The sequence below is a fragment of the Lolium rigidum genome, chromosome 4 (genome assembly GCF_022539505.1).
Source record: "Lolium rigidum isolate FL_2022 chromosome 4, APGP_CSIRO_Lrig_0.1, whole genome shotgun sequence".
Classification (NCBI taxonomy): Eukaryota; Viridiplantae; Streptophyta; class Magnoliopsida; order Poales; family Poaceae; genus Lolium; species Lolium rigidum.
Window position 1 is genome coordinate 86432545 of NC_061511.1, and position 26480 is coordinate 86459024.

At 46.1% G+C, this 26480-nt stretch overlaps 1 protein-coding gene across 1 annotated transcript; it reads right to left on the reverse strand.

Moving 5' to 3' along the window:
• Nucleotides 1-23171: 23171 nt before the first annotated feature.
• LOC124647331 (zinc finger protein GIS3-like) lies at nucleotides 23172-23804 on the reverse strand. The gene has a single exon (XM_047187293.1). It carries the CDS (start codon nucleotides 23802-23804, stop codon nucleotides 23172-23174), a length of 633 nt encoding a protein of 210 aa, XP_047043249.1.
• Between the last annotated feature and the right edge of the window lie 2676 nt (nucleotides 23805-26480).

Below are 26480 nucleotides of genomic sequence, written 5' to 3' on the forward strand. Positions count from 1 at the left end.
TAGCGTTGGAGTTTCTGCCGGTAGATGGTGGAGCGCTGGTTAGCTAGGTTCCGAGCTTCTCTGAGCAGGTCCACATATAGCTGTCGAGCCTCGTCTGCACTTTCTTCTTTGTAGGCGGAAACTCGCAGAGAATCATGGATGATGTCGGAGGGTAACACTGCTTCAAATCCGTATAATAGGAAGAAAGGTGTAAAACCAGTTGACCTGTTAGGGGTAGTTCGTAGGATCCACAGAACAGGGTCTAGCTCCTCAACCCAAGATCCAACTTCTCGCTACAACGGTTCTTCAAGGCGAGGTTTGATTCCGGCTAGTATAAGGCCATTGGCTCGCTCGACCTGCCCATTGGACTGTGGGTGTGACATAGAGGCAAGGTCTAGGCGGATCAACATATCATTGCAGTACTCCTTCGGTTCTCCTCGCGCAATGTTCATGCCGTTATCCGTGATGATGCTATGTGGGATGTCGTATCTCACTACGAGGCTGCAAACAAATTTCAATGTCGTCGCACCATCGGCTTTTCTCACTGGTTTGGCCTCGATCCACTTACTGAACTTGTCCATAGCGACCAGGAGGTACTCAAAACCACCAGGAGATGATTTTCTCAATTTTCTGACCATGTCGAGCCCCCAGACCGCAAACGGACAAGTAATAGGGATGGTCTTCAGCTCCTGAGCCGGAGCATTTGGCTGTGTGGCATAGTATTGGCAGCCACGACAAGTTTTGACTATTTTCTCGGTGTCTTCTTTAGCTGTAAGCCAGAAAATGTTCAGGCACCGTTGCATCGTACGTTGATAGGTAGCACCTGCATTTTTCAAACCAAAGGGCATGGTGACATAGAAGTAAGTGCCAAAGGGTGCGATGAACAAGGTCGCCTTTTGGTCGGACTTCTTCATCCAGATCTGATGATACCCGGAATATGCGTCAAAAAACACAGAAGTTCTGCCCCTACCGCTGAATCAATGACTTGGTCAATGCGCGGAAAGGGGAACGGATCCTTCGGACAATGCTTATTCAAGTCGGAGTAATCGATGCACATTCTTAGTATTTCATAATTCTTTTTGGGTACAAGGACGGGGTTTGCGACCCAATAAGTATGGATAACTTCTACTACAAATCCTGCCTCTAGTAAACTTGCTAATTCCATTCCTATGGCGCGGCGCTTCTTATCTCCAAAGCGTTGCATAGCTTGCTTCACCGGTTTTGCACCCGGATTTATGTTGAGGTAGTGCTCGGCGAGTTCTCTTGGTACTCCGGACATGTCAGAAGGTTGCCATGCGAAGATATCCATATTAGCTCGCAGGATCTCGACGAGCGCGTCTTCCTATTTGTGGTCCAGGCCAACTCCGACATACACTTGCTTGGTAGAGTCGCCTTCCTTGAGGTCAACCTTCTTGGTGTTTATCGCGGCCTTGAACGAGGTTTTCTGGTCGGAGATCTACTTCTTGGTGGTGTGCATCTCATCCGGATCCACCGAGGCCCTGTAGCCTTGCAGCTCCACACCGGAAATCACTGACTCCGCGAAGGCTGCTTCGCCCTCTTCGCAGTCCTAAGCTTTCTTGTAGTCTCCGGATATGGTAATCATACCTTTAGGACTCGGAATCTTCAGCTTATTATAGATGTAGCACACCCTTGCGTGAAACTTGTGGTAGGTGGGCCTGCCAAAAATTACATGGTAGGAGCTTTTGAAGGGCACAACCTCGAACATGATCATCTCTTCGCGGAAATTGTTAACATCGCCGAAGGCCACGGGAAGTTTGATGCTGCCCAGGGAGTTTTCCTTTTTACCCGGAACCACATCATGGAACTCCGTGGTGCTGTGCTTCAGCTGTTCCTTGGTAAGGTTTATCCTCTCCAGAGTCTCCAGGTACATGATGTTTATGCTGGCTCCGCCGTCCATGAGGCACTTGGAGAAGTCATACCCGTCTATGCGGGGACTAACAACCAAAGCGTAGCACTCCTTAGGGATGATGGCCGGATTATCGGCTCTGTCAAATGTGCAGGGAGTTTCCGACCACCTGACATACTGCGGCACAGCCGGAAGCGTGCCGTTCAGGGTCCGGAGGGTGGATTTCTTCACCCGAACTGTTGGAGTTCCAAGGAAAGTGTGATGTGCACCGACACTTTTCTTCACAAGTGGGTTGGAGGTGTTAGCTGCGGCACCCTCTTTTGGTTCCGGCGAAGTTCCATCCTCGTCCATTGCTTCGGAGCTATCCTCGTCCTTTACGTTCTTGCCCTTGCCTCCTTTGTCGCGCGGGCGGTGCTTCCTATCACATTTGTATCCTGCTTCCAGTCTGTCTTGAGATCATTGACCCACTTGCAGTTGCGATTGGTGTGGGAGGACTTGCCTGTAGCCGGATCAATGTGGGCTAGACACGACATGTCCCTGTACTTTTCGTAGGTTTGGGGAGCGCGGAACCCAGCGATGGTGACCTCGTCAGCGCGCTGCTGGCCCCTGCCGGCTTGGCCACCACGGCCGCAGCCTCTTCCGCCCCCTTGATCGCCGCACTGAAATGTCATGGCAACCATGTCGGATCCGCCGCTCTTCTAGTCTTCGGGGACATTCTTCCACTTGTTGTTGTTAATGCCGTCACGGTTCTTCTTTTGGCTGTGCAAGGGTATGGTTGTGGCCGCCAGTTCTCCACCTACGTCGTCATCGGCGGCAGTGTGAGTGCTGGCGATGGAAATCATCTTGTCCATGGACAGCTTTTGGTTGTTGTACAGACACGTTAGGTTGTGCCAGAGCAAACCTCCCCTCTGCAAGCCACCCATGAAGGCTAGCATAGCCATGCGATTGTCTACGTTCTCGCACTCGTTTCTTGTTTCTAACCACCGAGTAAGATATGATCGAGAGGTTTCATTCTTCTTCTGGATACAAGCTTGCAGGTCACTGGCCGTGGAAGGTCTTTTGTAGGTGCCCCTGAACTGTCCCTCAAAGGCAATCTTCAGGTCAAACTAGCAAAAGATGGAGTTCTCCGGTAGATCGCTGATCCAAGTCCGGGCTGGACCAACAAGGTACAACTGGAGCATGCAGCAGGCCATGTTTGGGGTCCCTCCGGCAAAGCTAACTGCGTTAAAGTAGTCATCGATCCAGATATCGGGCCTCTCACTGCCATCATAATGGTTCAAGTTTCCGGGTAGCTTGTTCAAGCCTTTTGGAGTTTTCTCCTCTCGGATCCTCCTGCCGAAACACTTTGGACCAATGTATCCAGTCTTATATTCGTTGAGAAGTTCACCTGCATCACGTGAGTCCCTCCTGTGACCAGGGGATTCTGAACGAGAGCGTGATCTCCGGCCTCCGCCTCCGCCACTGGGTTGTGGTGATGGAGATCCGCGTGGGGGGCGATGAGACTTCTTGCTTCCGCCATCAGATTCTCCACGTCCTTCTCTGTGCTGGCTCCAGCTGCGGTGGCTGCCTTCGCCATCATGGCGGCTGCCTCCATCATTTCGGCTCCTGCGGGGCTTAGGTGCACGTTCCTCGTTCCAGCTCTTTCGGGGTTCAGGCTTGCGTTTCTTGTTCCGGCTCCTCTGAGGTTCAACGTTGTCGCGGATATTAATTCTGCCAGGCCCATGGTGTCTGGTGTTTCCGATGGGACTTCGTCGGCGAGGTGGCGGAGAAGCGCGCTGGTTCCGGGGCGGAGGAGATGGGTTTCTGTACTTGTCCCTGCCAGTATACATCGGATCCTTTCCCTTATTCTTCCCTGCCGGATGGGTATCCGAAAGTATGGGGATTGGATTTGGATGTTCTCTGGTTTTCCTTCTGCGCCCCGTAAATCCGGTGCGCGATTGCTCGTCACAATGCTCCCTCCCTGAGGCGTTCTTCTGCGCGGTGGACACGCATACCTCCGGGTTGGATCCCATCATGTGCGAAGTATCCGCCTTACTCTGTTGCTTCATTGCTGTAGCGACAAGTGTGCGGAGGTGGCTGATGGCGTGTATTTCACACGTTCGTTGGGGAACCCCAAGAGGAAGGTATGATGCGCACAGCAGCAAGTTTTCCCTCAGAAAGAAACCAAGGTTTATCGAACCAGGAGGAGCCAAGAAGCACGTTGAAGGTTGATGGCGGCGGGATGTAGTGCGGCGCAACACCGGGGATTCCGGCGCCAACGTGGAACCTGCACAACACAACCAAAGTACTTTGCCCCAACGAAACGAGTGAGGTTGTCAATCTCACCGGCTTGCTGTAACAAAGGATTAACCGTATTGTGTGGAAGATGATTATTTGCGGAGAAAACAGTAGAAACAAGTATTGCGAGCAGATTTGTATTTCAGTATTAAAAGAATGGACCGGGTCCACAGTTCACTAGAGGTGTCTCTCCCATAAGATAAAAGCATGTTGGGTGAACAAATTACAGTCGGGCAATTGACAAATAGAGAGGGCATAACAATGCACATACATGTCATGATAAGTACAGTGAGATTTAATTGGGCATTACGACAAAGTACATAGACCGCCATCCAACTGCATCTATGCCTAAAAAGTCCACCTTCAGGTTATCGTCCGAACCCCCTCCAGTATTAAGTTGCAAGCAACATACAATTGCATTAAGTATGGTGCGTAATGTAATCAATAACTACATCCTCGGACATAGCATCAATGTTTTATCCCTAGTGGCAACAGCACAACACAACCTTAGAACTTTCTGTCACTGTCCCAGGTGTCAATGCGGGCATGAACCCACTATCGAGCATAAATACTCCCTCTTGGAGTTACTAGCATCAACTTGGCCAGAGCCTCTACTAATAACGGAGAGCATGCAAGATCATAAACAACACATATGCAATAACTTGATAATTAACATAACATGGTATTATCTATCCATCGGATCCCGACAAACACAACATAGAGTATTACAGATAGATGATCTTGATCATGTTAGGCAGCTCACAAGATCCAACAATGAAGCACAATGAGGAGAAGACAACCATCTAGCTACTTCTATGGACCCATAGTCCGGGGGTGAACTACTCACTCATCACTCCGGAGGCGACCATGGCGGTGTAGAGTCCTCCGGGAGATGAATCCCCTCTCCGGCAGGGTGCCGGAGGAGATCTCCAGAATCCCCGAGATGGGATTGGCGGCAGCGGCGTCTCCGGAAGGTTTTCCGTATCGTGGTTTTTCGCATCGGGGGTTTCGCGACGAAGGCTTTAAGTAGGCGGAAGGGCGAGTCGGGGGCCGACGAGGGGCCCACACCACGGGCGGCGCGGGCCCCCCCTTGGCCGCGCCGCCTTGTGGTTTGGCCACCTCGTGGCCCCACTTCGTATGCTCTTCGGTCTTCTCGAAGGTTCGTGGCGAAATAGGCCCCTGGGTCTTTGTTTCGTCCAATTCCGAGAATATTTCGTTACTAGGATTTCTGAAACCAAAAACAGCGAGAAAACGAGCAACTAGCACTTCGGCATCTTGTTAATAGGTTAGTTCCGGAAAATGCACTGAATATGACATAAAGTGTGCATAAAACATGTAGGTATCATCAATAATATGGCATAGAACATAAGAAATTATCGATACGTCGGAGACGTATCAAGCATCCCCAAGCTTAGTTCCGCTCGTCCCGAGCAGAGTAAAACGATAACAAAGATAATTTCTGAAGTGACATGCCATCATAACCTTGATCATACTATTTGTAAACATATGTAATGAATGCAGCGATCAAAACAATGGTAATGACATGAGTAAACAAGTGAATCATAAAGCAAAGACTTTTCATGAATAGTACTTCAAGACAAGCATCAATAAGTCTTGCATAAGAGTTAACACATAAAGCAATAAATCAAAGTAAAGGCATTGAAGCAACACAAAGGAAGATTAAGTTTCAGCGGTTGCTTTCAACTTATAACATGTATATCTCATGGATAATTGTCAACATAGAGTAATATAACAAGTACAATATGCAAGTATGTAGGAATCAATGCATAGTTCACACAAGTGTTTGCTTCTTGAGGTGGAGAGAGATAGGTGAACTGACTCAACATAAAAGTAAAGAGAATGGTCCTTCAAAGAGGAAAGCATCGATTGCTATATTTGTGCTAGAGCTTTTATTTGAAAACATGAAACAATTTTGTCAACGGTAGTAATAAAGCATATGAGTTATTAAAGTTATATCTTACAAGTTGCAAGTCTCATGCATAGTATACTAATAGTGCCCGCACCTTGTCCTAATTAGCTTGGACTACCGGATCTTTGCAATGCACATGTTTTAACCAAGTGTCACAATGGGGTACCTCCATGCCGCCTGTACAAAGGTCTAAGGAGAAAGCTCGCATTTTGGATTTCTCGCTTTTGATTATTCTCAACTTAGACATCCATACCGGGACAACATGGACAACGAGATAATGGACTCCTCTTTAATGCATAAGCATGTGGCAACAATTATTATTCTCATATGAGATTGAGGATATGTGTCCAAAACTGAAACTTCCACCATGAATCATGGCTTTAGTTAGCGGCCCAATGCTCTTCTCTAACAATATGCATGCTCCAACCATAAAGGTGGTAGATCTCTCTTACTTCGGACAAGACGGACATGCATAGCAACTCACATGATATTCAACAAAGAATAGTTGATGGCGTCCCAGAAACATGGTTATCGCACAACAAGCAACTTAATAAGAGATAAAGTGCATAAGTACATATTCAATACCACAATAGTTTTTAAGCTATTTGTCCCATGAGCTATATATTGCAAAGGTGAAGGATGGAATTTTAAAGGTAGCACTCAAGCAATTTACTTTGGAATGGCGGATAAATACCATGTAGTAGGTAGGTATGGTGGACACAAATGGCATAGTAGTTGGCTCAAGGATTTTGGATGCATGAGAAGTATTCCCTCTCGATACAAGGTTTAGGCTAGCAAGGTTATTTGAAACAAACACAAGGATGAACGGTGCAGCAAAACTCACATAAAAGACATATTGTAAACATTATAAGACTCTACACCGTCTTCCTTGTTGTTCAAAACTCAATACTAGATGTTATCTAGACTCTAGAGAAACCAAATATGCAAACCAAATTAGCAAGCTCTAAGTGTTTCTTCATAAATGGGTGCAAAGTATATGATGCAAGAGCTTAAACATGAGCACAACAATTGCCAAGTATCAAATTATCCAAGACATTTTAGAATTACGACATGTAGCATTTTCCAATTCCAACCATATAACAAATTAACGAAGAAGAAACTTCGCCATGAATACTATGAGTAGAGCCTAAGGACATACTTGTCCATATGCTACAGCGGAGCGTGTCTCTCTCCCACAAAGTGAATGCTAGGATCCATTTTATTCAAACAAAACAAAAAACAAAAACAAACCGACGCTCCAAGCAAAGTGCATAAGATGTGACGGAATAAAAATATAGTTTTAGGGGAGGAACCTGATAATGTTGTCGATGAAGAAGGGGATGCCTTGGGCATCCCCAAGCTTAGACGCTTGAGTCTTCTTAGAATATGCAGGGGTGAACCACCGGGGCATCCCCAAGCTTAGAGCTTTCACTCTCCTTGATCATATTGCATCATACTCCTCTCTTGATCCTTGAAAACTTCCTCCACACCAAACTCAAAACAACTCATTAGAGGGTTAGTGCACAATAAAAATTCACATGTTCAGAGGTGACACAATCATTCTTAACACTTCTGGACATTTCATAAAGCTACTGGAAATTAATGGATCAAAGAAATTCATCCAACATAGCGAAAGAGGCAATGCGAAATAAAAGGCAGAATCTGTCAAAACAGAACAGTCCGTAAAGATGGATTTTATTAGGCCACCAGACTTGCTCAAATGAAAATTCTCAAATTGAATGAAAGTTGCGTACATATCCGAGGATCATGCACGTAAATTAGCTTAATTTTCTGAGCTACCTACAGGGAGGTAGACCCAGATTCGTGACAGCAAAGAAATCTGGAACTGCGCAGTAATCCAAATCTAGTACTTACTTTACTATCAAAGACTTTACTTGGCACAACAAAACTCAAAACTAAGATAAGGAGAGGTTGCTACAGTAGTAAACAACTTCCAAGATTCAAATATAAAACAAAAATACTGTAGTAAAAACATGGGTTGTCTCCCATAAGCGCTTTTCTTTAACGCCTTTCAGCTAGGCGCAGAAAGTGTAACTCAAGTGTTATCAAATGGTGGTGCATCTACAGCGGGGTTTGGAGTTTTCTCAACCATGCATAGTATATTGGATACATAAGTTTCAGCGTCTCCCTTTTCATTAGTCATGGGCTTGCTACTCTCATCGAACAAATTTTCAGGAACAAGCCAAGCATAGTTATTTTCTAGTGCATCATTCATAGCTAGGAGTTTACATGGTATTGGTGCTTTGATCTCCCCACCATCATTAGCATTATTAGTGTACCTTATTCTATCCATGTCCATTTTTTCAAGGAGACCAACAAAATTAGTATGAGAACCAAGCATATTAAATTTAGCAAAGACCTTTCTAGCCTCTCTTGCTAGACCACCAAATTCTCTAAGAAGGGTTTCTAAAACAAAATCTTTCTTTTCCCCCTCTTCCATATCACCAAGTGTAAGAAACATGTGTTGGATTATAGGATTGAGATTAACAAATTTAGTTTCCAACATGCGAACTAAAGCGAGCAGCAGCAATTTCATAAGTAGGAGCAAGTTCTACCAAGTGTCTATCTTCAAAATCTTCAACGGTGCTAACATGGGTGAAAAATTCTTCTATATTGTTTCTCCCAATTATAGACCCGCGTCCTACCGGTATGTTTTTTGTGGTAAAATTAAAAGGAAACATGATGAATCAAGTAAAGTAAATGCAAGTAAACTAATTTTTGTGTGTTTTTGATATAGAGTGCAAGACAGTAAATAAAGTAAAGCTAGCAACTAATTTTTTTGTGTTTTGATATAAGTGCAGCAAACAAAGTAGTAAATAAAATAAAGCAAGACAAAAACAAAGTAAAGAGATTGAGAAGTGGAGACTCCCCTTGCAGCGTGTCTTGATCTCCCCGGCAACGGAGCCAGAAAATATGCTTGATGGCGTGTATTTCACACGTTCGTTGGGGAACCCCAAGAGGAAGGTATGATGCGCACAACAGCAAGTTTTCCCTCGAAAGAAACCAAGGTTTATCGAACCAGGAGGAGCCAAGAAGCACGTTGAAGGTTGATGGCGGCGGGATGTAGTGCGGCGCAACACCGAGGATTCCGGCGCCAACGTGGAACCTGCACAACACAACCAAAGTACTTTGCCCCAACGAAACAAGTGAGGTTGTCAATCTCACCGGCTTGCTGTAACAAAGGATTAACCGTATTGTGTGGAAGATGATTGTTTGCGAGAGAAAACGGTAAAACAAGTATTGCAGCAGATTTGTATTTGAGTATTAAAAGAATGGACCGGGGTCCACAGTTCACTAGAGGTGTCTCTCCCATAAGATAAAAGCATGTTGGGTGAACAAATTACAGTCGGGCAATTGACAAATAGAGAGGGCATAACAATGCACATACATGTCATGATAAGTACAGTGAGATTTAATTGGGCATTACGACAAAGTACATAGACCGCCATCCAACTGCATCTCTGCCTAAAAAGTCCACCTTCAGGTTATCGTCCGAACCCCCTCCAGTATTAAGTTGCAAGCAACAAACAATTGCATTAAGTATGGTGCGTAATGTAATCAATAACTACATCCTCGGACATAGCATCAATGTTTTATCCCTAGTGGCAACAACACAACACAACCTTAGAACTTTCTGTCACTGTCCCGGTGTCAATGCAGGCATGAACCCACTATCGAGCATAAATACTCCCTCTTGGAGTTACTAGCATCAACTTTGCCAGAGCCTCTACTAATAACGGAGAGCATGCAAGATCATAAACAACACATATGCAATAACTTGATAATTAATATAACATGGTATTATCTATCCATCGGATCCCGACAAACACAACATAGAGTATTACAGATAGATGATCTTGATCATGTTAGGCAGCTCACAAGATCCAACAATGAAGCACAATGAGGAGAAGACAACCATCTAGCTACTGCTATGGACCCATAGTCCGGGGGTGAACTACTCACCCATCACTCCGGAGCGACCATGGCGGTGTAGAGTCCTCCGGAGATGAATCCCCTCTCCGGTAGGGTGCCGGAGGAGATCTCCAGAATCCCCGAGATGGGATTGGCGGCGGCGGCGTCTCCGGAAGGTTTTCCGTATCGTGGTTTTTCGCATCGGGGTTTCGCGACGAAGGCTTTAAGTAGGCGGAAGGGCGAGTCGGGGGCTGACGAGGGCCCACACCACAGGGCGGCGCGGGACCCCCTTGGCCGCGCCGCCTTGTGGTTTGGCCACCTCGTGGCCCCACTTCGTATGCTCTTCGGTCTTCTGGAAGGTTCGTGGCGAAATAGGCCCCTGGGTCTTTGTTTCGTCCAATTCCGAGAATATTTCGTTACTAGGATTTCGAAACCAAAAATAGCGAGAAAACAAGCAATCGGCACTTCGGCATCTTGTTAATAGGTTAGTTCCAGAAAATGCACGAATATGACATAAAGTGTTCATAAAACATGTAGGTATCATCAATAATATGGCATAGAACATAAGAAATTATCGATACGTCGGAGACGTATCAGTGGCCGATGTCAATTTGCTCATCATTCTTGGCCAGGAGCTCCGCGGCCATCTTCATGTTATCCTTTGGGGCCGTGAGCGGCTGATGATCGGCGGGGCTATAAAAATTGATTTTTCGAGGGCGAATAGCTTCCTGATAGAGCTTTTCCGCTTCCTCTTTAGCATCATGGACTACCTTCTGCCATCGATCCCGGAGCTCTGTGGCCTTGTTCAGGTATTGCGTGGTCTTGCGTTCTTGTTCGTCGACCACTTGAATCATCTCGTCGGTCTTTATCTTGTCCGCAAGCACTGTTGTTGCAGCCTTGACGACCTTTTGAGCTTCATCCAGCAATTCTTTCCTTTTAGCTTCTAAAGCTTACGGATCTGCGGCTTCTTCTGTTGTTATTGGTTTGGTGAGAATTTCCGCATATGTGATGTTCTCTCCATTCTTGCATGCTATCCTGGTGAGTTCGTCCATTGATATCCCTTCACCGAAATCAAGGCCATGTCCTTGATTGGACGAACCCTGAATTGCAGTGTTGGGGGGAGTCTTTTCTGAGTCGGAGTCCTCCTCCAATCCCGTTATGGTCGGAGGGACCTGCTTGGGTGGGGCGGATTCGACTTCAGCTTTCTCCTTGTCTTACATCTACTTCATCAGACGGTTGTACTCTTCCAAGTCCATGGAAGATGCGTCACCGGATAATGGGCTCAGATTTTTGAGTATCGAGTCTTCGTTGTCTCCGGCATCCTCTTGCTGATCCGGAACATTGTTGTCTCTGGCATCCTCAACCTGCATAGGTCCAGCTCCATCCTGAGAAGGGGTGGTTCCCGCAGTGTGTGCGAGGAAGTGCACGAAGTGGCACCTTTGCTTCTCTAAGAACTGGGAAACCCAGGCGGATCTGCATTGGTCTTCCACCGTAGTTTCCTGCTCAGGGGCGAATTGGGTGGGCTTTAAATATTTCAGATCTAAGGCGGAATCTTCCTTAGGAAGCTCCTGCGACTCAGATCGGATCTTCGCGACTGCGTCCTGCTCAGCGGTGGTCACGTCAGCGTTACTTACCAGTGCGTTTCCGTCGGAATCGATGGTCTCGCCGATGAAGATGCTATGCCGCTGATTGGGACGATAGAGAGCTTGACGGGGTCGGTCCTAGCCGGAATCCAGCACTCGTCCTGAGGGACAATCGGAAAGTTTCCAGCGTACAGGACACGCCCCAGTGCGATGGAGTCGTCGAAGCTTCCCACGGCGGAACCCTCCCAGTTTCGGCCTCCAGACACCGCTGGCCCCACGGTGGGCGCCAACTGTCGTTGCCTATTCGACGGTACCCCGGACGAGGGATCCTCACGGAGGGGGGAAGAAGTAGGGGGCCATAGGGCGGAGAGCACTCGGGATGGTGGTACGCGATTTACCCAGCTTCGGAACACATGCTCGTGGATAGGGCCTACTACTGCTTGTCTGGAATTATCTGGGCGCTTTCGCGTTTCTACAATGAGTTGTGGTTGTGCCTCTAGGGCTCCCAGGATCCGGTTTATATAGGCGCCCGGATCTAAGGTTTACACGGAGAGTCCTAGCCGGAATACAAGATGCCTAACTACGGAATATACATTGCCGTGCACGTCAAGGATCCACCTAGATCTAATCTTGCAGTCATGGATCCATATACTTCATGGGACTCCATGGATCCGCCTACTTGCATAGGTCGATTGGGATCCAGCTCCTGTTCCTAGGTTGGACTTCATCCATCTTTTATCAACAGCAACTGGGCTGCCCGGTGGGCCATATGCCACACCACCATCTGTGGGCCACCTGGGCTTACCGGATCTTGACCATGTCGTTGGCATACCCATAAAGTATACCCACAACGGCGGTGTTGTGGGCGCCGTTTTCCTCATTGGGGGCGTTGTTGTGGAGTCCCGACACCCTGCTACCCTCACTCCATGGTGAAAACTCAAATCCTACACGGATTGGATGACGACGACGTCTTTTGACGTCATAACCTCTTTGGAGGCATCGTTTTTCGGAGTTTTGGGTGCCTTCCCTCTTGGTGTTGTGCTACTGGTTGGGTCAGCATCTTCGGGTGTCGTCGGCGTGCGAGTGCCGCTGGCTTGTTTATTGCGGCATGCCTCACCCTATGAAGCTTTAAAGGCCTAGTCGTTCCTTCCGGCTTTGACTTCCTTTCCAGGGCCGTGGACCAGGCGGTCATAGTGCTCGCCGTTGCTGCCTTGCTGGTGTCGTTTGGCGGCACTCCAGACCTAGTTTAGCTAGGTAGCGAGGCCTTGTGTTGGGTTTTTGCCAGTTCTCCTTGAAAAACTGTGCCGTTGGTTTTCCTTGTCTGGTTTCCCTGTAAACCAGACACGTGTGTTGTGTTTGTATCGGTTTTCGGCAAGTTTTCCTTATAAATTGGCAAATTTCCCTCTTCTTTATGACCGGTTGCTCCAAAAAAAATCTACTCGACTTTGTCTGTAGCTAACCGCGTCCTGTTTATTCTAGGAAATCGACTATGAGCATCTCTAATCGATCCCTTACAATTGTTTAGAAGAGTAGAATTTTGGCTTTACTCTTTGAAATAATCACACCTAGACGAACCTACAAACCGGCTGGAGGACTAAAAAATTTACTCCTCAGTCGCCCTGACCCCTAAATATACTCAGCTGTAGCCTTCATAGGGTAAAACTCGGCCACACACACTCCACCCACAAACTCCCCCACCCACACCACACCATTGCTGACGACGCATTTGTTGATACCCCATAGCATCCGATGTCCTCCTATAGTGTTCGCCGACCTCCTGCCCCACTATGAATCGCTCGGTGGAGGTTGCCATCGTTGGAATCTGCCGCCATGTTGTCGCGGAAAACTTGTGTTGGGGACCTCCTTCGAGCCCCTCCGTCGACATCCAGCGATCTCGAAGCACCCACGCCCCATCCGACCCGTTCAATCAGTAGTCGTCGGGTCCATGGAGATGGAGTAGGCCGAGCCGGTCTCTACTCAAGCTCTCGCCATTTTAGGGGCGCCAGACTCATTGCCGGCAGCGTCCTTCCCTTTTCACCCCGAGGAACCACCAATGGCATTCAACACAACTCCAACAAGGTATTTTCTTGCCCTTTTCTTGTGAAAAAGGTAGAAGATGACAATAATGCATGATCATTCCGCATGGAATGATCAAGTTCTTCTTCTGGAGGCATTATACTCTTAGAGTGGAAAGCAACCATTCGATTAATTTTGGTAAGAAGTTCACCAACACAAGTGAAGAAACTAGATCACTAGCGTCACTCTTAAATAGGGTCACATTCTTGTTATGGGTTCCAATGCCAGCTAGGGTTGATCAAGTGAAGAAGATATAGCAATATGATCTATGAGACCATGTTAGTGATTTTTGTGCACTATGCGACTATGTTAGTGATTCATATGCACTATATGCGACTATTTTAGTGATTTTTAGGATGATGCTATGAATTTGTATGACTATTTATGTGTAATTGCAACAAAACCGATTCTTTTAGGGAGTTAAATTTAGGGGATCAGCTAGGAACCGATTTTTTTAGAGGACTAAATATAAGGAGAGTTAAAGGATACTTGGTCGGATAGTGCTAAATCATAGGGGATCGGCTAGAGAGATTCTCTAATTAAGGTGTAGTTTCCTCCACGCCGTTTCAAAACATCTATGGTGAATGAAGTTTTAGTTCTAGCTAGTTTGCTAGAAGTGGTAGCTAAACTATGTAGGCAATTGACTACACCCGAGAAAAGAACCCGTGACGGTTTCCATGGACACTTAAAAATAGAAGCTCTCCCAAGTTCTCATCTATCAGCTCAGCAACTTGGACTTATGTTTGTCGTATATGAGCATGCATGGTTGAGGTAACAAATATGGTGGTTCCCTTCAACATGATATAACCGACAACATAGATTACAATATATGGACACTACAAGAAAGGAGATTCATAGAAATATCAAGGCCAAAGATTTAAGACTCGAAGAATCATTATTCTATCAATTAACAAACGTAATAGTATTGATATGGCTGTAACACAAAAACTAAGGAGGACCCCTACATATTTAAAAAACATTCAAAGTCAGGGAGTTTTCAGTTGGCGCATATGAAAATTTAATTTCCAACTAAAAGACCCACGTTTCATCATAGAAAGAAAGTCAAAGAGTATGATGAATAATCTAAAACCATTTCCATACAATTAGTGAAGGAAGTTTATGAACAAAAATATTTTTTCTGTACAATTATTTCGAGTTTGCCGATAGCGATACCATTCATGGTAGGTTAAACAGTGACAAAAATAGTGTCCAAGCATGCCAAATTATATTTATTAATATTCTCTATCAGTGTGGATGTCAGTTGGCTACTTAGCAAGTGAAAATTGATGGAGCCAAGATTATCAATAAGGGGTGTGTGTAAGTAGTGGAATTGAAAAACCAGAGAGGTGAGGTCATTCCGCTAGAGGAAAATGTACTTATTTGATATTGAAATTATTAAAGTTAATAGTTAATTTTAACATCAATTGTAAATTATTAAGTTCATTTAGTGATGAAAATACAAGAATAATATGCTAGAGATATCTATATCTTATAAAGTAAACCCCACTAGAGGATCATTTAAGTTGTCTATCTCAACATGCAAGCTATCCACATCATCCATTTTATTAGCCATCAAATTGTCCATGTCATCCCCCACTAACATTCATTAATACTCTACATGCAAGCCACATCATCTATTTTTAAGCCATCCAATTACCCACATCATCAACTTTTAGTCGCCAACTACATAACCATTTCAAGTCAGTTTTTTTTAAGTTAGCCTCTTGAGTATTTATGCCAATTGAATCATGCATGTTCCTACAAATAACATCATATTCCAATCAACTTATATCCTTTTATTTTTTTACAAAATAGAGTTATCGGAGAAATTCCCACTGCAACGCACGGGGTATCCTTCTAGTTTTTAGGATGATAGTAGACAAAGATCCTTACAAGACACAGAAAATAATGATTCTTACTAGGCGGAACCAATGGAGCTAAGATTATCGATTTGATTGTTGGTGTGTCACATTTTCAAACACTTTCATGTCTAAAATGTACATATTATTTGACGAGCTTGTCGCATTAAAAGGTAGACCATAAAATAAGTTAAGAAAGTGTCTAAAGTAAGGGAAAGAAATACACTAAAATTTTAAATAAAACTCTCACTGTTTACATGGTTATTAGCGAGGATATTCCACATCATAATTCTATTTAGTTTATATGATTTTAGAAATATCAACTAAACATGTGGAGTTTAGTTAGTTTTTGGACCATAACAAAATTGATTTTGATTGCTGACCGATAAACTGAATATTATCATAGCATAGCAATTCAAGACCACATCATGGACTGAACTTTAGTTCAATTTGGTAATCAAGTATCGTATACAAATGAATTAATTTTTCTTTCATATTATATTTCCAAAACTGGCAGCATAATTTGATGCACAAATTAAACATGATGTTACTCCAAATAGGTCGGTGATCAGTTTATTATAGTATTTGTATTGATTTTAAATCTATATATTTTTCTAACATATACCACCTGTGTCCAAATTGAAGTGACGCAAACCCATTTAGATGTTCATGTTTTCCTATCAAATTTATTAATGAATGTGGTTTATCATTGATGTGATAAAAAAATGTCACACACTAAAATTGTATTTGAAAACATTTTCTAACGTATATTTTTAATACCATAATTATTATTTATCATTGATCAATTGAGGGTCAAAAGTTAGAGCATGCAAAACAATTATGCCATGTATGTGGATGAAGGAAGTAACATATATATGTGAAATCATATATTTATTTATCGTTTATGTATTATCCACTAAATATAATGCCATCGCATTTGAGGGCCACTTTGCTAGTTTACAACAAAAAGAAGTATCAGTGTATCTGTTATCACCAGATTTTGGCCAAATCAGGAGATGGGCCGTAAGTGAAGATGGGCTTTGAAGATTACACGTGGAGCGTCTTTGGAGCGGCCTTGCACGAAGAATTTGGGCTAGATTGCCCGTGTATCTTTAATTATAGTAGATTGCATCATAGATTAAAAGTTAGAGTTTATCTCGTACACGGTGGGGATTATTCCCACATTAGAAAGTCCTTTAGACTATAAATATGTATCTAGGGTTTATGGAATAAACAACAACCAACGTTCAACACAAACAAATCTCGGCGCATCGCCAACTCCTTCGTCTCGAGGGTTTCTCCGGTAAGCACCATGCTGCCTAGATCGCATCTTGCGATCTAGGCGAGACAAGCCTATCACGTTGTTCATGCGTTGCTCGTGCTCGAAGCCTTTTTGATGGCGAGCAACGTAGTTATCTTAGATGTGTTAGGGTTAGCATTGTTCTTCGTATCATATGCTGTCGTAGTGCGACCCTTATGCATCTAGCCGCCCTTACACCCATCTCGAGTGTAGGGGCGGCACCCGCTTGATCATAGTTTAGTAGATCTGATCCGTTACGGTTGCTCCTTGTTCCGCAAGGATTAGTTTAACATCCGCATTAGTTAGGCCCTACAAAGGGTTGGAGGATCCAGCGGCGTGTAGGGTGACGTTTGCTAGCCCTAGAAAGGATGTTCCGGGGATCAACCTCGTGTTGGTTTTTAGGCCCCGTCTAGGATCGGCTTACGGTCACCGTGCGCGAGCGCGAGGCCCAATCGTGAGTAGGATGATCCGATTATGCGGTGAAAACCCTAAATCGTCGTAGATCTCTTTAGCTTTATCTTGATCAAGCAGGACCACCATATATTCGGACACCTTGTACGAATCATGGGTGGATCGGCTCTTTGAGCCGATTCACGAGATAACCTCGAGAGCCGATCGAGGCTCGTATTTAATGTTTACGTGTATGCCATGCGAGGAAACTAAGCGAGGCATCATCCGACACCTTCCCGACCGGGTATAGGTCAGGTGGCACGCCCTTGCGATAGCATCGGACGTGTGACCAGGAGGCTTTGCGGGCCGTCGCTCCGAGGGACCGGGGCCAGCCGCAGCCCTAGTTGTTCCCGGCTCTCTTGTGTTGCCCGTCGCTGCCCGCCGGTGGGTTTCGACGTCAACACATTCGGCACGCCCGGTGGGACAACCTTCGACATCCACCACATCGCCATCTACATACGAGATGGCGGAAAGCACTCCGGTCAAGTACGAGGATCTGCCTGATGAGCTCAAGAAGAAACATGACGAGATCAAGGCAACCCTCGAAGCCGAACTCATCGGCTCCTTTGAGAAGACTCGTTCGCACGGTATCAAGCTCAATGAAAACACACGTCCATTGCCTGGCGACAACATGGTGGATCTCAGCCACTCCATATACGAGCCGAGTTCCCCTTTGGCGTCAACATGGCAGGGCTTGCAAGCCGCCATGGCAAAGGTGAAGCAGAAGCAGCCACTCCCGTGGCAAGGATAAAGAGGAGGCCGATCCGCGCGACCGGCCCCAAGATGATGACGAGACGGTACCGACAGAGGAGGAAGTGAGAAGCGTGCGGTATCAACGTCCACTCTCCGTGCATCTCCTCAACAAATATGAGCAACAAGACGACCGACGTCGGCGCTACGACGTAGATGATGAGAGAATTTGTCGGTCCGATGCGAGAGGACAGGAGGTACCGTCGGCATGATAGAAACGACGACGGGTACAATCGTCACGCTCGGAGGGAGGTCAAGGGGGCAGGATGACATGGATAGGCACCGGGACTGTCCTTTCTTCAAACATTGCCGGGACTCGAGGAATGAGCCGATTGCCAACAATCGAGAACTGCCCAGAATGCAAACAAAGGAAGAAGGATGCAGCTAACGTGTCCGTGTTCAAGCGTCTAGGGCCTCTCCTGCCTCGGAACAAGCATGCTGAGTCCGCTCGGGTGGAAGATCGCGAGGAACTAGAGGACGATGATGGAGAAGATAAGTATCATCGGCCAAGGTGGTGCCCTGATGGGCTCAGCCGTTCCCAGAAGCGAAGGGTTCAGCGTCTGCGTGGGTTGGAGGAAGCTGAAAAATTATACCTGCACACGTTGAGGAAGGCACGGCCTGATTTGGCCGCCAAAATTCAGCGAACCCTGAGCGAAGAAGGTCGGCCACAAAGAAAAGAGTGGCGCCCCAAGCAAAGGAAAGACGATGATGAGACATCGGCTGGCACAAACATGGTCTTCATCCTTCCAACGGAGTTTAGCGCTCAAGGATTGTACGAAGCACATGTGGCACAATTGGACTGCGGCCCACGGCCGGTCATCTTTGAGAAGCCGCAGGAAAGAAGTTACAGGCATCTGAAGGCCCTGTACTTGCGAGGTTACATCAATGGGCAGCCTGTCAACAAGATGTTGGTAGACACCGGGGCGGCGGTTAACATTATGCCATACTCCATGCTACGTCGGTTGGGACGCTCCAGCTCGGATCTGATCAAGACCAATGTAACACCGAGCGATTTCAACGGCCAAGCATCCGACGCACAAGGTGTTACGAATGTGGATCCGACCGTAGGAAGGAAAACTGTCCCTACGACGTTCTTTATTGTCGACAAGCAAGAGTACCTATGCTGTCCTACTAGGGAGAGATTGGATCCACGCCAACTGTTGCATTCCATCCACGATGCACCAATGCCTAATACGGTGGGATGGAGATGAAGTAGAAGTCGTCCACGCAGATGATTCAGTCGAGGTTTCAACAGCGTGGCATGGACGTTTGGGAGACATCGGGCCAAGAGCCGCTCTCGAGGCATCAATTTGGACGACTGCGAGCGCATCGACGTGACAAAGAACGGGGTTAGGCTGGTTTTATCCACCGGCCTGACCGTGTAACAAAGCAAACGTCGATGGACGAACGTGGCGAGGCTGATCCTTGTGATCGGCCCCAAAAAAATTTTATGGGGGAACATCACAAAACCTTCATCGAGCAAGCAGCGTGGAGGCCGATTCCAGCAATCGGCCAAAATTATCCTCACCATCCATTCTGCCTGGGTTCAACGTTTGATCCAGCATGGATTACCTAAAGAGCCGATACCATCAAGTCTTTTGACAGAATCGGCTCGGGGGGGCACCTAGGTGGATAAAACACGAGGATATGGAGTAGGAGAGATATTCCTTGATGATGGGTATTGAAGTATGGGGGCCGATACATAAATCGGCCGAAAATTCGAAAATTCGAATTTTTTTAAGTACAGCCGATGTGCAGACATCGACTTAAGGACGAGCAGTTACCGAGTTACATGGAGAAGCTCTGCTGGAGGAACCCCCTCAGTGGAATTGTTTGGTGACTCAAATCGGCTCTTCAAGTTCAGCGGTGCTAGCAGCATAAACATGCAAGTCAGGGTAAGGGTGAGCTTCCAGGGGTTGTTACGTCCAGAGTTTTGGAGGGCATCGGAAATGCAAAGACATCCTCACCGGAAGTTGCTTCAGCCTGCCAAAGATGATGAGCCGATCTGATCAACCAGGCGCAAGATGTGAGCTGGAGAAGCTCGGGGGCAGCTCGCCCTGAAATTTCTTCACTCTGAAGAACCGATTTTGTTGGAATCGGCTAATTCTGCATCACGAGTTGGAAACCGAGGATGGCCGATTTGGTCAGCTCACTGCTATTCTCGCCCCTACTGAGGCTCGGGGGGCAGCTTGCCACGAAAGGTCCTTTGCTATAAGGGGCCGATTTTGCTGAAATCGGTTGGCTCTGCATCTCAATTTGATTTTGAGAGGTGGTTGCTGTAAGAAAATAGAGCAGGATTATAAAACATCACTGCAGACTATCACGAGGGAATTTGTGGACAAGTGATGCCCGTTCTGCAGAAGAGACAGCTTCGACGTTTGAATTGATCCAGCAACAGTCCTAGGGCTCTCCTGAAGGCAAAGAGGATCTGGAAGAGAAGGATGCGGCAGAAGAATGTCTGAAATTTAAAGTTAATGAGGAGGCTGGACATTATTTCAGGAGTTTTGCCGCTAAGTTTAACATGCCATCCTGTGGGATCTGCATTTACAAGATCTAAGGTTTGCACGATTGTGGCTTGGCCCTGTTTGACCGGGAGTTTGTGTCCGGATGGATCTATCTCGAAATTTATCGTGAGAGACCGATGCGCTGCAATTGGCTCATTGAGCATTGACCGAATTGATAATCGGCAGAATCAGTACGAAGGACAATCGGCTAAATTATCATAAAGGAAATCGGCAAGATCAAATTGGGGAAATTCTTCATTGACAAACGAGATTTCTTACATAAAGAGCTGATTGCTCTCAAAAGGAGGTCCTAGGGGGTACATTGCCCCGTCTACCACTACTGGCCCTAGGCTAAGATCCTATCTAGGGGCCGTTGCTACCCTCGTCATCGTCATCGCCGTTGTCGGCGCTGCTCCCGACCGGCTCGTCGTCGCTGCTGTAGCGACCGCCGGCAGGACCCTCGTTGTCCTCGTCCTCCTCATCAGCGTCGTCGTCGTCGCTGTCGAAGTCGCTGAGGTTCCCGGGCCAGGGGCAGTGGCGCTTGGCCGGCGGCTCGTCGGAGGAGCTGTCGTCCGTCTCCTCCTCCTCCTCCTCCTCCGCCTCCTCGGAGGAGGTGACCCCGTCCCAGGAAAAGAGACTGTCGTCACTTTCCTCCTCCGACTCTCCATGGGTGAGGAAGCGGAAGTCGCTCTCCCCGTCGGTCAGGGACTTGTCGTCCTCCGACCAGATGGAGAAGTTGTGGCTCGGCTCGTCCCCGGCCTCGATGGCGCGGCGGATGTTGGCCGCATGGGCCTCCTCCGGGTTCCATTCCGGCGTTGGCTCGCGGAAGGGGGAGGACTGGGCAGAAAGATCCGATGAAGAAGAAGAAGAGGAAGACATGGTGGCAGAGAAGGGCTTTTTGGAAGTACCAATGCGAAGAGGATGAAGAGGAGAACTGTTCGATGCGGTTAAAAAAGGAGATTTAATTTTCGAGCAGTTTTCGAGGACGTGGTGCCAAAACTGTCAAATCGTGCAGAGAAGTTGGGAAGGCAAGTCGTCATGATGAAACATACTGCGACGGTTCTGCTCTGCCACGACATGACCCTTCGAAGGAAAAACAGAGTGGTTTTGAAATTATCATTACCAAAACCAGGGGGGCATGTGTTATCACCAGATTTTGGCCAAATCAGGAGATGGGCCGTAAGTGAAGATGAGCTTTGAAGATTACACGTGGAGCGTCTTTGGAGCGGCCTTGCACGAAGAATTTGGGCTAGATTGCCCGTGTATCTTTAATTATAGTAGATTGCATCATAGATTAAAAGTTAGAGTTTATCTCGTACACGGTGGGGATTATTCCCACATTAGAAAGTCCTTTGGACTATAAATATGTATCTAGGGTTTATGGAATAAACAACAACCAACGTTCAACACAAACAAATCTCGGCGCATCGCCAACTCCTTCGTCTCGAGGGTTTCTCCGGTAAGCACCATGCTGCCTAGATCGCATCTTGCGATCTAGGCAGCACAAGCCTATCACGTTGTTCATGCGTTGCTCGTGCTGAAGCCTTTTTTATGGCGAGCAACGTAGTTATCTTAGATGTGTTAGGGTTAGCATTGTTCTTCGTATCATATGCTCGTCGTAGTGCGACCCTTATGCATCTAGCCGCCCTTACACCCATCTCGGGTGTAGGGGCGGCACCCGCTTGATCATAGTTTAGTAGATCTGATCCGTTACGGTTGCTCCTTGTTCTGCAAGGATTAGTTTAACATCCGCATTAGTTAGGCCCTACAAAGGGTTGGAGGATCCAACGGCGTGTAGGGTGACGTTTTCTAGCCCTAGAAAGGATGTTCCGGGGATCAACCTCGTGTTGGTTTTTAGGCCCTGTCTAGGATCGGCTTACGGTCACCGTGCGCGAGCGCGAGGCCCAATCGTGAGTAGGATGATCCGATTATGCGGTGAAAACCCTAAATCGTCGTAGATCTCTTTAGCTTTATCTTGATCAAGCAGGACCACCATATATTCGGACACCTTGTACGAATCATGGGTGGATCGGCTCTTTGAGCCGATTCACAGGATAACCTGAGAGCCGATCGAGGCTCGTATTTAATGTTTACGTGTATGCCATGCAGGAAACTAAGCGAGGCATCATCCGACACCTTCCTGACCAGGTATAGGTCAGGTGGCACGCCCTTGCGATAGCATCGGACGTGTGACCAGGAGGCTTTGCGGGCCGTCGCTCTGAGGGACTGGGGCCAGCCGCAGCCCTAGTTGTTCCCGGCTCTACTGTGTTGCCCGTCGCTGCCCGCCGGTGGGTTTCTGACGTCAACAGTATCCTATGAAACCTTGTCAGAAACAAACATGACAAATTCAAATAAGCAAAGAAACTTAATAATAAGGAAATCAAAGTGCAGAATGGAAATATATAATTTGGAAAGATGAATAGTAAGTCCCAATGTTGTCCTAAGATTTTCAATTGATCAAAAGGCCAAAACATATACACACACCAAACATACATATACACATATATAAACGAAAGAAACAATAACAGCAACAAAGATCACAAATTAATTACGCACGATGCACGCATTCAATAAACCATATGCATGAACTAATGCGTTATGTGTATATGCAGCCTGTGTATGAGACTATGAGTTGCACTAACTGCTGTTGCACTACCATGAGATCAATGCCTGGGACGACGCCCGAGCCTGAGCTCCAGGTCCAGCTCCCTCTCCGTCTCACCTTCCTGCCGCTCCGACCCTTCCGGCGGTTCGTGCGACCCGCCATGATCACGAACTGCTGCACCGAACAGGCTCAGCTCCCTGGGACTGCCACTGCTAGGGTTCGCGGAGGCGTCCGCGTCAACTACTCCGGTGGCAGCCGCTGTGCCCTGGTAATTCATGGTGAAACCGCCGGTCCTGCTTATCGCCGTCGAGGTTACTGGAGGCACCGGGGGCGGGGGGTACGCCAGGAAGTTGTGGTGGTTCTGGTTATAGCACCCGAAGTATCGGGACGCCGACGATATCGATGTGGTGCCGCTGGGCGCGTCGCGTAGGCTGGGTTTCGCGCGGTCGCGGCGGTGGATATTCATGTGCCCACCCAGCGCCTGCGCCGTGGTGAACCCGCGCTTGCAGAAGACGCACTCGTAGTACGGCCGGATGACCGCAGCAGCCGGCACCGGCGGCGCGGCCGGCGCCACTTCTTCATCCCTAGGCTCAGCTCCGGCCGGCGCCTCTGCAACCTCCGGCGGATCAGGCGAGCCAGCCATCTCGTCGCCTGATCCCGCCGTGAGCTCCCTGTTGCTGCTGCTCGCCATGTGCGCGCTACGGTGATCCCCGATCGATCAAGTTTCTGATGATTTCAAGGGTTTGGGAATCGGTAAACGGATCTTTGACGAAGAGATGGCAAAATGTGTGACTGAGTGCACAGGGGGCTGTAATGTAAGTATTGGGGGACGGGGACAAAGAGGAAAAACATCGGAATCGTCAGCAGGTTCTGAATAAAAGAAGGTAAATGGTCTCTGCCGGCCTTGTTGCCTTGCAGCTGCCTCGCTATCCAGTACCGTGCGCTGCTGTTTTGCAGTGGAAACGTTTGCAGCTGGTGCTTCACACATAAGTATCGTGTATTTTATCTGTGAGTGAGTATGCAGTATAATAGTGCAGGAATTCACATGCCCACTCGACGGGTCTGTTTCATATATATAATACTCAAATACGCATACGCTGCCATCTAGGTAAAATATAGTTATTCTACACGTCGCCAGTTTCTTAACCGTATGTAAATTTTGTCTTATATCTCGAAAATTAAGAAGAACATACCTAATGAAGAAAACATAGACATGGCATAAAACTTTTGGTTTACCGGACACAGAAAATATGACATAAAATTAAATATTTTTATGATTTTTACGCTGTTATAACTCATATATTTCCCTTTTATGTTATTTTTGTTGTTGTGGTTAACGTAAGAAAATCATAAGTGAAAAATAACATGTTATAAACTCCGGATGTCGAATAGCTTTTCTAACTAGCTAATTAAGACGTACATGTATAGCATCGCAGATCATATCTCTGAGCTACTTCCACGGTCTTTACGGGTCAACAATCGACATACCTCGAGTATCTACACACAAAAAAAAAAATTAAAATTTCATCCAACTATGGAATTCTATGACGCATGCAGACGCCCAGGGATTACCTCCATTCTGGAAGAAAATAACTATGTAATTCTATGACAGGTCAATCAATATGAAAACATTCAGTGCTTCAATGAGTGTAACAATTGCATGGCCGGTACTGTCAAAACATGTACTTGTGCAAATTGCGTGACACGACGAGTACGTAGCTATATACCACTTCAGATTATAGTGTCTTATTTATCTAATAATATACCATGGGTTATTGCCTGGAACATACATCACTGTAACAAGTTTCAAACTGCGTCAACCGAGAAGCATCATAAAATAAAATCAATACACGGTGATGTGATGTTTTCTCTCGTATGTTATTTCGAAGCTTCTTTAGACGCACACACATGGAACCAGCTTATGGTATAACATCTTGCTGTGTTTTACACTGAGCTGGCTGCCGCAACTGCTAGTTCAGGTACGTGTTGCTGACATAAACACGGGCGTATGGTTGACGCGGCCCAACCTAGGATACAACTAAGCAAATCAACTCTAGATTACTATGCAGGAATGTGCTAGACGTGTTGTCGTCTGTGATGTTTCTTTCAGTAGTAAAATGTTTATTTTCCGCTTCTCCGTGCTGTCAATTCATTCATAACATGGCTTAATTCGTCGCCCGGCGTTTGGACATCGAGGGAACCGCTTGCATATTCTATTGAATATTTACTTATAATCGGTGACTGCAAATTTGATATTGGGTGCTCTGTTGATACATGCAGCTTGTGTCGCTGCTTTTTTTTTTTCCAGATGATCGCTGTTTTGTTTTATCTAGGCCGAGCCTTGTCAGGACAGTGAGTTGAGGTGGTCACGGAGATGGGCCGTGTTGAGCTAACAATTCGTGGCGCAATTGGGCTTTGTTTGGATGATTAGACGTTTAATTGATGAGCCTGCGCTTACCCCCGGCAAACCCTATTTCAGGCTCAACGCGAACCCGAGGGGTGGTGCTATTCCCCGAGCGGTGCGGCGCACCCTCTCCGCCGCACACCCCCAGTGCCTGCTCTCTTTTCTTTATTCCTTTTTCCTTTTTCTTTTTTCTGTTTTTTTACATTTTCAAAAGTTGACTATTTTGAAAATTGATATTTTTAAATCAGAAATCTTTTCAAAATTCTATTTTCCAAAATCGGAAGTTTTAAAGAATTTGTTTTCTAAAAGAATCTACTTTTTAAAAAGAAGAATATTTTAAAATCTGATTTCAAAAAATCCGGAAGTTTTATTTTTTCCAGAAAAACCATTTTTAGAGATTTTTTTTCTAAAATTGCAACATTTTCTGAGATTGAGCATTTTTTCAAAATTTAAACATCTATTCTATTATATACTAAAAGCAAAATACAAATATTTAAAATAGAGACACGAGGTTAATCCACATCATTAGAATTATTTTAGCTAATAGATCTGTAATTTAATAATCAAGATTTAAAGATTTTACGTAACATGTACGAGCACATGAGAATAACAGTCATACTACGTGTACAAACGATAGAGTTTTGTTAGTGATACTACGTGTCAAGGTCCACACACGCCATGAGCAATATGAAAAGAAAATAACAGTCATGTGAAAATCAATCATTGTATTAGAAGAGTGCCATATATTAGAAGAGTGACATATATTTTAAATGGGGTATAGAAAATGAGACGAAGAAAATTCCACAAGAAGTAATAAAATATCTGGTTAGTTAGTTATCATACCTATAAAAAACGGATAAGTTGTTTTTTATTAATTGCATCATGAACAAATTTCTTTGGTATTCTATTTAGGAAAGCATTACACGCTAAAGCTGATACATACAAATTCCCTCGCATTTGCGA